We start from the raw sequence: 13,609 nt of genomic DNA on the forward strand, positions 1-13,609 counted from the left end.
TTGGAAGATTAATTCAAGACATTATTATATCTCGAGTTGGGCACAGCTCATATGTATGCACAAAATAAGTAACTTCACATGGTCTATTTTCACAACATGAAACATACTTCAGTTATTATACAGTGATGATAGTGAGAGTAAAATTTTGTAAATCTTCCATAATACATCTGTTATATGCTGATAATGATTCATATTTTCCAAATCTCCTTCATCTGAATAACCATTTACCTATTTTTCAAGGAAGCTAATGAGTATTAAATGAATACACCAGTCATGAGGTAATTGTTGTTACAGATAATTTAACTGGGAAACCACACATCAGTATGAACTTTGGCGAGAATCCTAGAGTACCCCTCAATAAGGTGCTGCTCGAGATTGGGGACTTGGCCAAGAGCTTGTGAATACCGCTCTGAAAAGTTAAAATAATTCCGAAGTAGGGCGGCACAGTGGCACAGTGGTTAGCACTGCTGCCTCATAGCACCACAGACCTGGGCTCGATTCCTGGCTTGGCTCACTGTTTGTGTGGAGTCTGCACATTCTCCCCAAGTTTGCGTGGGTTTCTTCTGGGTGCACAGTCCAAAAATGTACAGGTTAAATGGATTGGCCATACTTAGCATCAGAGGGATTAGGACCTGGGTAGGATTGTGGTCAGTGCAGAATCGATGGGCTGAATGGCCTCCTTCTGCACTGTAGGATTCTATGATTCTACAGCCAAAAAGAAGAAATCACAAATCTATTGTCATCAATTGCATGAGCATTCTGATTTGTTTCTTGACAACTTTTGTTTGGGAAAAGTTGCACGTTGTATTTGGCAGATTGCATAATTCAACATTTTTAAATCATGTGCGTTAAGTTTTTACTTCTGAGTTGTTGGGGAAAACCTTAAATTTTGGGCAATAATGTAAAACTGATTATGTTAGACTGGATGTCCATTTAATTCTAAACTAAGAGTGTTTATGTAAAGTACAAATTGATAGTTTCAGTTAGAAATGCATGAACTGAATATAACCAGTGCCATAATTTGGTCATATTTAAATATTTTGTGTAATTCTTTAGCAAGACATAAGAACATAAGAAATAGGAGCAGGAGTAGGCCATCTAGCCCCTCGAGCCTGCCCAGCCATTCAATAAGACCATGGCTGATCTGAAAGTGGATCAGTTCCACTTTCCCGCTTTCTCCCCATAACCCTTCATTCCTTTATTGATCAGAAATCGATCTACCTGCGACTTAAACACATTCAACGAGGTAGCCTCCACCGTTTCAATGGGCAGAGAATTCCAGAGATTCACTAGCCTCTGAGAGAAGAAGTACCTCCTCTGTTCTAAACTGACCCCACCCCCCCCACCGCCCCCCTTATTTTGAGGCTGTGCCCTCTAGTTCTTGTTTCCTTTCTAAGTGGAAAGAATCTCTCTGCCTCTACCCTATCTACCCCTTCATTATCTTATATGTCTCTATAAGATCACCCCTCAGCCTTCTAAACTCCAACGAGTACAGGCCCAATCTACTCAATCTCTCCTCATAAGCTAATCCCCTCATCTCTGGTATCAACCTGGTGAACCTTCTCTGCACACTCTCCAAGGCCAATATATCCTTTCGCAAATAAGGGGACCAAAATTGCACACAGTACTCTAGTTGCGGCCTCACCAGTACCTTATATAACTGCAGCAAGACCTTCCTGCTTTTATATTCCATCCCCCTCGCGATAAAGGCCAACATTCCATTTGCCTTCTTGATCACCTGCTGCACCTGCAGACTGAGTTTTTGCGATTCATGCACAAGGACTCCCAGGTCCCTCTGCACAGTAGCATGTTGTAATTTTTCACCATTTAAATAATAGTCCATTTTACTATTATTCTTTCCAAAGTGGATAACCTCACACCTGCCAACGTTATACTCCATCTGCCAGATCCTCACCCACTCACTCAGCCTATCCAAGTCTCTCTGCAGACTTTCCGCGTTCTCCACACTACTCGCTTTCCCACTCATCTTCGTGTCATCAGCAAACTTTGTTACCCTACACTCAGTCCCCTCCTCCAGATCATCTATGTATACGCTAAATAGTTGAGGCCCCAGTACCAGTCCCTGCGGCACGCCACTAGTCACCAACTGCCAACTAGGAAAGCACCCATTTATTCCAACTCTCTACTTCATGAATCCATGCTGCGTCTGCTTGATCAAAACAAACAAAGAACAAAGAACATCTCAGCACGGGAAACAGGCCCTTCGGCCCAACGAGCCCGTGCCGCCGCATCTTCCCACACCTACCCCGCCCTGTGTGTATGTGAGTGGAACCCCTAATGTAGCCAGATTCAGGGGAGAATAGTGTCAATTTGGTACACCAATCAGCCTAAGAGCACATCTTTGGGGTGTGGGAGGAAACCGGAGCGCCTGGAGGAAACCCACGCAACCACAGGGAGAATGCACAAACTCCCACAGACACAGGCCCAAATCCATGTATCTGCACAGCTAGCAGTGATAGTCACTGAGCTGTTGCGGTGCCCATCTGCTGGTCCAGGATTAAGCACACACAACGACACGAAGTACTAGGCCACTCCCGGAACCTCCAAGAGCAGCCCACGCACGACCCACCGTGTGCATGCCCCTCGTTTGACAACAAGGTGGACCGACCCTGTGGAATAAAAAGACAATACGTTAACATAGAAAACTACATTTCCGAACCAATCTTTTCCAGGTGTCCTGCTATTTCTTCTTTAATGATGGATTCCAGCATTTTCCCAACTACGGACGTCAAGCTAACCGGCCTGTAGTTACCCACCTTTTGTCTACTCCCTTTTTTAAACAGCGGCGCAACATTAGCTGTTTTCCAATCAGCCAGCATTTCCCCAGAGTCCAGCGAATTTTGATAAAATTCCTTAGATATGTTAATTATTAACAAATGTTAGCCAGCTTTCAAATATTAAGCATTAAAAATATACATCTGCCTTTGGCATAGATTATCATTTCCCCATTTGTGTTGCTCAAGAGACAATTAAACCCTGTCAGTAATTCCTCACTAGTTGTAGATGCATTCTTGAAAACTGCAACTTTTTAAGTGAAGAAACTTTAAGTGATTTTATACTACAGAAAAGTTATAATTAGGCACTGTAGGGCTTTTCTCACCAAAAATAACATTAATAATTATACCCTGTAAATTGAAATACATTACTTCGCTAAATTCCGATACTGGTAAATGAAATAAAGTTAACAATATGAAAGAACTATGTTAACTCTTTCCATTTACCTCCTGTCTCCACTCCTCATAGATTAATTCTTTAGTTCACTACCTCTCACGCTCTCCAGTCCTCCCACCCCTGTCAATCCTGCTTGCCAAACCTCTAATCGCCACAAATTGTGCTTCCCAACCCATCCTCTTACCAAGCCTCTCCTCCTCATCTTGTCATTTTGCTCTCCTGAACCTCTCTGTGGAGTGAGGACTCTGGAGTTGAGCGACGAGAGACAAGGAGAGCTGCTTCAGCAAGGAGGACAGCGAGAAGGAAAACCAGTATCAGCAGCGGGGTGTGGGATGACCATCATGGAGCAGAAGGGTTCGTGCCACTCCAAATGGCACCAATCAGGTTGTGTGGTGGCGCTACATCACACCTGGCCCTAAATGACCTTAAAACGAAACACCCAATTCTAAGTGCAAATACTTCCACAATTAACATTAAAATGGGATGGTTTCAAAGAAGGCAACTGAAAACAGATACTTACAGTCCTGACTCTGGCCACAGTCTGTTCCGCTGTAACATGCATCATAGACTGCAGCCAAATTGTGTGGTAATGTAATGCTCTACAGATTTTGGCCAGAATTTGTGGTCATCTCCCCTCTCAACAGCTCAGGAGCATAAATTCATTTTCCAGAAACAAATCATTTTTGGCTCCTAGTTCTCCTCATTTTGGTTTGCACTTTAAAAAATATGAACTTCTTTCAGCTGCATTCTATTAGTCTTTTAGTCTTTGCTTATCCTATACGTGCAAATAGATAGATGGTTGGGCCAATGGGGGAAAATCAAAATTTCATCCTCACTATCATCTTATCTTCCCAGACTGCTTATTTTTGGCGTTGGGGGAACTCTTTACAAATTATCATAAAATTATAAAAGTATCACAAAATTATATAAGTAGAATTGAAAACTTGACAAGGTGCTGTCTAAAGAACCAGTGAAAAGTTTAATTGTTCTTTTTAAGTTATAAAAAATATAGGAACACTGTAGACGCGTGAATGAAATTCTGCTTTCCGTTAATTGGCTAAAATAAGATCAGTAGCCTTCCCAATTCCTAATACACTACATTTAGAACATTGTACTTAACACAGCAAAGCATCCCAAGATAATGACAAATATTGAACATGGAGCTACATAAAGATATAGTGTGCAGCGGATCAAAGGCTTGGTCAAAGAGGCTGAAGGGAAGCAACTTAAAGAATTAAAAGAGAGACAGAAAGGCAGAGAGGTTTGATGTGTGGGGGAGTGGGGAGAATTCCAGAGTTTTGGACAGAGGAAGCTAGAGTTACATATACCCAAAGTAAAATTATCCAATTTCAGTATATAAATTGGTACAGCTGGATTTGACAGCAACATAATAATTATTCAGGCAATGGAGTGGAATTAAATTTGTGTTCCATGCTCCTGTGTCTTTTAAAGTACAGGTGTGGCAGTCCCATGTCAGGGTGGGGGTAAAGGGAAAAATGTAGTGATGTCCAGAAATTGAAAGCTGCATAATAATGTTCTCTCAGAGATTGAATGCTAGCTCAGGCTTGAGTGATGCAGAAGACAGTGGTTGAATGCACACAATTTACAAGGGAAGGGGCTAAGAGAAGTACGTGAAGGATGATTGCTGCAACAACTCCTTATGAAGAATCTGGGCATAGAAACAATAGATCAGATGAACCCTTAAATTTATAGTTAGAATCCTTTCCTTTCAGTTCCTCATCTCCATGTTCACTCACTCATTCATTTCCTCAGAGACAAGGATTACAACACTGACTACAATGAACCTAGTGTAATGGCTCTATGACAGATTAACACAGTAAGAAGTCTCATACCACCAGGTTAAAGACCAACAGTTTTATTTGGTAGCAAATGCCACAAGCTTTCGGGGCTCTGCCCCTTCGTCAGGTGAGTGGGGAATTCTGATCACAAACAGGGCACGTAAAGACACACACTCAAGTTTACAGAATACTGATTAGAATGTGAGTCTTTACAGCTAATCAAGTCTTAGAAGTGCAGACAATGTGAGTAGAGATAGCATTAAGCATAGGTCAAAGAGATGTGTATTGCCTCCAGACAGGACAGTAAGTGAGATGTTGCAAGCCCAGGCAAGTCATGGGGGTTACAAATAGTGTGACATGGACCCAAGATCCCGGTTGAGGCCATCCTCATGTGTGTGGAACTTGGCCATCAGTCACACTATTTGTAACCCCCATGACTTGCCTGGGCTTGCAACATCTCACTTACTGTCCTGTCTGGAGACAATACACATCTCTTTAACCTGTGTTTAATGCCTTCTCCACTCACATTGTCTGCACCTTTAAGACTTGATTAGCTGTAAAGACTTGCATTCTAATCAGTATTCTGTAAACTGAGTGTGTGTCTTTATATGCCCTCTTTGTGATCAGAACTCCCCACTCACCTGATGACGGGGCAGAGCCCCGAAAGCTAGTGGCATTTGTTACCAAATAAACATGTTGGACTTTAACCTGATGTTGTGGGACTTTTTGCTGTGTTTACCCCAATCCAATGTCAGCATCTTCACATCTATGATAGGTAGCAGGGAAGCAAAAAATTCTGTACTTAAGTCTACTGAATGGGCAGCTTGAGATTACTGAAAGGCAGCTTGGGACTACTGAAAAGCAGCTGATGGTACCAAACTTGGTTATTCAAAGACAGATAGGAATGCAAGCTGTGAGAAAGATATAAAGAACCTGCAAGGGGACTTGATAGGTTAAGAGAGTGGGCAAACATGCAGTAGATGGAATATGATGTGGGAAGGTATGTGACTGTCCACGTTGGCAGAAGAATAGAAAAGCAGAATATGAATTAATTGGGTAGAGACTGCAGAATGCAATGGTGCGGAGTAATCTGGGTGTTCTTAACCATAGATCACAAAAAATGAGCAGGTAGTTAGGGAGATGGGCACGAAAGGAATGTTGCAATCCCATTAGCCTTGATCTTATTCAATGGTAGCACGGGCTTGCTGGGCCAAATGCTTCTATTTCTACTGATCAAACTTGGAGAGATGGTGGACAGTTTGGATGATACTGGTCAACTCCAACAAGACATAGAAAATGCTCGCAGAATAGTTTGAACGACAGATAAAATTTCATGTAAAGAAATTTGATATACTGCATTTTGACAGACGGCAGAGGCAATCTAGACTAAATGCCGACCACTATAAGGGGCACAACGAACATGATCTTCATCACACAGCAATTTCAACAGAAATGTAAGGAACAGCACCAACCCCTGTGCCTGGCCTTGTTTGACCTCACAAAAGCCATTTAACACTGTGGTCAGGAAGGCGAATGGGATGCTGGCCTTCATAGCGAGGGGGATTGAATATAAAAGTAGGGAGGTCTTGCTGCAGCTGTATAGGGCATTGGTGAGGCCGCAGCTGGAGTACTGTGTGCAGTTTTGGGCGCCGCACCTGCGCAAGGATATTTTGGCCTTGGAGGGAGTGCAGAGGAGGTTTACTAGGCTGATACCGGAGTTGAGGGGGTTGAGCTATGAGGAGAGGCTGAATAAACTAGGCTTGTACTCGTTAGAGTTTAGAAGAATGAGGGGAGATCTCATTGAGACGTATAAGATGATGAATGGGATGGATAGGATAGAGGTGGAAAGACTCTTCCCGCTCAAAAAAGACAGTAGGACTCGGGGGCACAGCCTCAAGATAAAGGGGGGGCGGTTCAGAACGGAGTTGAGGAGGAACTTCTTCACTCAAAGGGTGGTGAATCTCTGGAATTCTCTGCCCGTTGAAGTGGTGGAGGCTGCCTCGCTAAATATTTTTAAGAAGCGGGTTGATGGGTTTTTGATAAGAGAGGGGATTGAGGGTTATGGGGAGAGGGCGGGAAAGTGGAACTGAGCCACGACAGATCAGCCATGATCTTATTGAATGGCGGGGCAGGCTCGAAGGGCCAGATGGCCTACTCCTGCTCCTATTTCTTATGTTCTTATGTTCTTATGTTCTTATGAACTTGAAGCTTCCTCCTCTGTTTTGGCTGCCCCAAAAATTTGTCACCATCTTCCACTTGCTTCATGCTAACATGCAAGCTGTGATCCTGACCAATGGATCCACCACAGAGCCAATTCACATTTAGACTAAAGTCAAGCAAAGCTGTGTCATCACACTGATGCTCTTCTCGATCTTCTCTGCTGCAATGCTCCATCTCACTCTCAGAAAGCTCGCTACTGGAATGAGGCTTAGTTGCAGAACAAACTGGAATCTGCTCAACCTCTATCAACTGCAAGCCAGATCCTAGGTCGGTCCATCCTCTGTCATTGAACTACAGCATGCAATGTTGTAGCCGAGCAGCAAACCATCATCAACCCCTTCACTGAGACGTCTAAGAACATACAGCTTGCACTAAACATCTGTAAGATTAAAGTTCTCTACCAACCTGCCCCCACCACACAGTACTGTGCTCCTCCCCTCCCCCTTCAATTATCAAAATCCATGATGCAACCTTGGTCACCATGGATCACTTTCCAGACTCTGGAAGCCTACTGTCAACAAGGGCTGACATCAATGATAAGATTCAACACTTTCTTTGGCATGCCAGCGCAGTCTCCCCCTGCCTGATGAACAGGATGTTTGAAGACCAAGACCTCACACCAGGCACCGAGCTCATGATAGTGATACCTGCCCACCAAAAGAAGCAGGTTGTGATTATGTACAGCAGGCACCGCAAAACAAGTGCTTTCTCCACAAGATCACTGGCGCACTAAGGTCAATGTTCTCACTCAAGCCAATATTCTCAGCATGAAAGCACTGACCATGCTTGAGCGGTTCCACTGGATGGGCCACATTGTCCACATGCCTGACATGAGATTCCCAACACAAGCATACTACTCAAAGCTTTGGCACAGCATGTAAACCCCAGGAGGACAGAGGAAATATTGCAAGGACAAACTCATAACTTCCTTGAAAAAGTGTAACATCCCCACTGACACCTGGGAAGGGCAGCTCGGTGGCACAGTGGTTAATGCTGTTGTCTCATGGCGTCAGGGACTCAGGTTCGATTCCTGACTTGGGTCACTGTCTGTGCGGAGTCTGCGCATTCTCTCCAAGTCTTCGTGGGTTTTCTCCAGGTGCTCTGGTTTCCTCCCACAGACTGAAAGACATACTGGTTAGGTACATTGGTCATGCTAAATTCTCACTCAGTGTACTGTAGCAGGTGCCGGAGTGTGGTAAATTGGGGATTTTCACAATAACTTTATTGCAATGTTCATGTAAACCTACTTAAAGGGAAGGAAAAGCACCTGGGAAGTAGCTGAACACTTGGTGTTTCAACACCAAGAGCAAGCTGAGGCCAAATATTGACAGCGAAAGGAATGCATGGCAACCTGGGCACCCCCCACACTCGCTCCTGCAATCACCATGTGTGCCACTTGTGAAACAGCCAGTAGATCACGCATTGAACTCCTCAGTCAACTGAGGAATCATTTTTAGTGAGAAAGCAAGTCATCCTCGACTCTGAGGAGCTGACTAAGAAGAAGGTAGCAGTGATGATGAATGATCAAAAGAAATTTAGATGGGCAGTTGAGGGAAGGAAACCTACTGGTCTTTGAATAGAACGGAGAGAATGTGACTGACCGGATTGCTTTGCATACAGCCAGTATGGAATCAATGGGCTGATTGGCCCCCTTATGTGCTATATTATATATATAATATATATGTTACATATTGATTATATTTATTTTTACTAAGAGATGTCCTGTTTAAAGAATAGACTCTGGTAATCACTTCGTAGTTTTCTGGGTGTAGCTCACCTCACCTAATAAGAAAATCTTGATAGTCACATCATCATGCCAATAAGTTTAGTTCATTGTTAAGAGTAAACAGAACGAACTTCAAACATTTAGCTATCTTAAATGTGCTTATTACAAAACATACCGATTAATTTGTATGCACATATGAAAGTACCAAAACTAATTCTGAGTGTATCATTGTCTGTGTAATTCACTCAACTGAAAAGTATTTGGGATAGTAATGTAGCTGGGTACAATTTTTTTCAATTAACTTAAGATTAAACTTTCAAGGTTCAGTTACATCTATCCTTTATGTTTAAGATGGTAGAATTTTTCTTAAGCTAAACTCATGTTTCAGTATAATTAACTGTGACCTAATTAATTGAAAGCCCTTCTTATTCCAATTCTTTCACAGACTCCTGCAGCTCTGTCTACACCACTAATTCGACAGAAACGATCTGAGTAATATATTCATTAAGTGATCAGGCTGAAATCTTGAATTACTTATTGCTAATAAATCATCAACTGAAGGCATAAATGGCCACTTTAGCTGAAAAATGGCAATGAACATTCATGCCAAACAAATGCTGGTCTATGTTCACCTTCAACAAGAGACAATCTAACCATCGCACTTTAACATTTAATGACATTACTATCACTGAAACACCCATCATCACCATCCTGGAGGCTACTATTAACCAGAAACTTTAACCAGACTAGTCATATAAATACTTTGGCCACAAGACTAGGTCAGAAGTTGAGGATTCTGTGGGGAATTCTCCTAATTCCCCCAAGTTTGTCCACAATCTTCAAGGCACAAGTTAAGAGTGTGATGGAATATTCTCCAATGGCCAGATCAGTGTAACTCCAGCAGCATCCAGGCTTGACACAATCCAGGACAAAGCAGCCCACGTGGTTGACAGCCATCACCGAAAGGCAGTGGCATCATATAGAACATATACTGCAGCAGCTCATCAAACCTCCTTCAAGTGTACCATTCAAACTGGTGACCTCTAACACCTAGAAGGGCTAGGGCAGCAGATGGGAACCCCACCACCTTCCAGTTCCCCTCAGAGTCATACACCATTCTGACTTGGAACCGTATCACCATTTCTTCACTGTCACAAGGTCAAAACACTAAATTTCCTTCCCAACAGCACTTCACGAAGGTGGCTCATCATCACCTTCTTAGGACAATTGGCACAGGGCAACAAATGCTTGCTTCGTCTAGGACACACACATCCCATTAATTTAAAAAAAAATTACCCACCTTTGGGGCCTCCTCTTCTCAAACCTGTCACAGGATTTACTCATTTTTATGCTGTTCCAAAAAAAATCAAATGTCTTGCCAAGTCCTTGCCATTTCATTGAAAAACTGATCTTTCAGCCTCTGGCTAACCAATTTATCTTGGCTAACTAACCAAATAATTTATTTCCCCCCCCTCCAAAGTTGCTCTCATTCTCAAATAGATATGAAGAACAGGGAAATAGCTGGTTAAAGAATTACAAGAAGTTAAAATATATTTAAATATGTGTCATTTAGAAAAGTTTAAAATATGGAACATTGAATTTATTCAAGATGTGGCTGGATATAGCACTTGGGGGTAAATAGATCCATATAGCACTTGCGGGTGAATAGATCCATATAGCACTTGGGGTGAATGGGATCAAAGGCTATGGGGAGAAAGCAAGATTAGGCTATCAAGTTGGATGATCAGCCATGGTCATAATGAATGGCAGAGCAGGCTCGAAGGACCAAATGGCCTCCTCCTGCTCTGATCTTCTATATTTCTATGAAGTTAAAGGAAGATGAATAGGGAAGAAAAATATAGCAAAAGCCAGGGATTAACAGGGTAAGTACAGGTAAACTGTGCAATTTTTAATTTTTATGTTAATTTAAGTTTACATTAGGCTTTGATCTTTGAATAATTGCATGATATATCTGTAAGTTCAAGTACTATTGTGATTTTTTTTTTCCTCAGTCAGTCAATGAGCTGAAAACCTGCTGATAGCTCGGGCAGACTGTCAGCAATTTAGCAGTTAGGGTAAATCTATCCAAATAAAACAAACTCACTTATTTCCATTTTGGAGTTTCTACTTCTACATGTAAAAAAGCAATAGAGAAAATCTGAATAAGCACTTGGATGATGGTTCCAGGGTAATTACTGAAAGGCATGCAAAACCATTTGAAACGTAGCTAAGCAGATAAGAAGATAAACAATTTCTTGGTTAGCTAGTGAGGATTTCTTACATTAACCAAACATCAATAAAAATAAAACGTTGACTACACAATTTCTGTAGCCTACAACTGGTATTATAGCTTAAAACAATAATTGTGATTAGTGCACCACATTTTAAACTCTTGCAAATTATCGACAAACACCAATTATTAAAATCGGTTTTGATCATCAAATCCATTGCAATGTCTAATTAAAATGTAAATTTCTACCAATCAATTAAAAGTAATCATGTTTCAAAGCTGAAATAAGCATAGGGAGACAAGTGCCTCAGAACTGTATGTTTGGCCAGACTACAAAAGTGTGGCACCGCAAATGTGAGGAGAAAAAACTGGTACAGTCAGCCACGCCTTACAGAAACAAGTGACATAATGATTATTTTTGGAACAACATTAATGGGGTGCCAGGAAGTTTATTACTGAAAAACTCTGCTTCCTAACTAGGGGAAGAGCACGTTTGCAAGAAAGAAGCAAGACTGCTAACATCAAAAAGAAATCATTTGACTTTTCAATTGCAAGGACTCCCTGTGGCTTTGCACACCTTCATATTTTTCTTAAGTGAATCTACAAGTAATGATATTATTCACTGCAGCTAAGTAATCAAAATAATATATTTGTGGGCCTCTTTCACAGTTTTTTTTTATATAATGTCCCCCGCCCCAACAAAGAAAATTCCTTTTCTGCTCAATGCGCTGTTTTATACCCTCAAGGACCCTAGTAATGAGCCACTTGTGGGTGCAACAGGAGGAAAGAAACAGAAAAGAAAGAGCACAATAGTCGAGAAGTGACAAAAGACAAAGTTCAGACAGCAGACCAAAGTTCCAATTGGATCTTGAAAATGGATGGCTTCCAAATATGGGGAAGCAGTTAATCAGGTGGAAATTGTAAAATATGAGATGTTGTGAAACCCTCCAAGGGGGAGGATGTTTATAGGACTGGTGGAATTTGTTGTGTGGTTTGTAGCAGGCGGTGGAAAAATTGAGAGGAATTTGTAATTTGTTTACGTTTTAAGTTAAAAATTTTATTTTATATGACTTAGATGAGTGATTAAGTGAGTGAGTCATTTCAATTATACATTTACTTGAATTTGAAAGGATAGCTTAATTTGAACCAATCTGAGGGAGCAGAAAACAAAGTGACAGGGAGGGCTTTGTGCAATAATCAGATAAACCTATTTCAGAAACAATCAATTAGAAAGAAGAACCAGGAGGCTTAAACACTTCGAAAGGAAGAAGAAAGTTGATTTAAAAAGAATGGTTCCTGATGTAGCAAACTTCTCAATCATAAGAGACAAAAATTTTGAGGTGCTTAGGCAAACTGAACTGGAAATTTAAAATAATACCGCAACCACATCTTCATTTTCCACCTGTTACTGAGATGTTTTTTATGTATTAGCACATATTGAATTCAAAAATTCTCATATATGACATAATTTGAACTAATATTAATACTTACCAGTCTTCTGGTTTATGAAGAAGAAACCTTGTGGGTTGCCACCAGTAATCTTATAGCTGAGCCTGTCACTGGAGCTAGAATCTGGATCAGACGCTTCAATCTGTACAACAGACACATCTTTGGGTGTGTTTTCCGTGATTTCAGGATAATAAACTGGCTCAGATGTCTGTGGAGCATTATCGTTAACATCCTCAATTTCGATGTACACTTCAATGAAGGAAAAAAGAGGCACCACTCCGACGTCTGTAGCATAGACTGTTAGCCAGTAATGTGGAGTGGTTTCACGGTCCAGAAGTTCTGCCGTTTTTATTATACCTGTCGAGTGAACAAACAGAAAAATTGAGAAAGCATTTAAGGTACCCAAAGTGCTGTACTGATAACAATGTCTAAAAAGGAGACAGTACAAAATGTGTTTGTGTAACTCAAATTTTTTTTAAATAGTTGCACATCACTATATAGTGAGCCAAATCTTCTTTACGAATGCCACAATGTCATTCTATCATGGAGAAATTATTTGTGCACTGACTTACTCAGGATCAACATTAGAAAGGAGAATATGCATCTGAGGTAATGACTACTGAGATGGCATCACAAAAGCAACATAGAGAGTGATGACAGAACTGAATGAGGTAAACAGTAGTGCTTACAAAAGAAGATGATATTCTGGGTTCAAGGTCATTTAGGTAATTTTGGAAGGCATCACAAAGGACTTTTTCAGGTTGGGAGTGGGGCAGGAAATTGTTGCTGTGAGTTAACCCGACAACTGACTTTTGACTCTAAAATTAAAATGTTCAATCACTGTGCACTGCAAGGCTGGGACAAAAAGAGACATCTCATGGCCAGCATTGTTCTGATACCCATCATGGAAAATTCTATTACAAGGCAGGCTGCATTGTACATGTTCCATCACTTCTGCAAGGAAATTGCCTGGTTGCAAATCTGCCTGTGTAC

At 41.4% G+C, this 13,609-nt stretch overlaps 1 protein-coding gene across 7 annotated transcripts in view; it reads right to left on the minus strand.

Moving 5' to 3' along the window:
* The window catches only part of fat1a (FAT atypical cadherin 1a), a 215,094-nt gene that overhangs the window by 142,561 nt on the left and 58,924 nt on the right, over nucleotides 1-13,609 (minus strand). For all 7 annotated transcript variants that reach the window (XM_080186730.1, XM_080186775.1, XM_080186757.1 and 4 more), the window contains exon 3: nucleotides 12,659-12,973. In XM_080186730.1, coding sequence (XP_080042856.1) covers nucleotides 12,659-12,973 — 315 coding nt within the window. The remainder of the gene's footprint in view (nucleotides 1-12,658; nucleotides 12,974-13,609) is intronic.

Source organism: Carcharhinus amblyrhynchos, chromosome 1 (assembly GCF_965287045.1).
Source record: "Carcharhinus amblyrhynchos chromosome 1, sCarAmb.v2.hapA, whole genome shotgun sequence".
Lineage (NCBI taxonomy): Eukaryota > Metazoa > Chordata > Chondrichthyes > Carcharhiniformes > Carcharhinidae > Carcharhinus > Carcharhinus amblyrhynchos.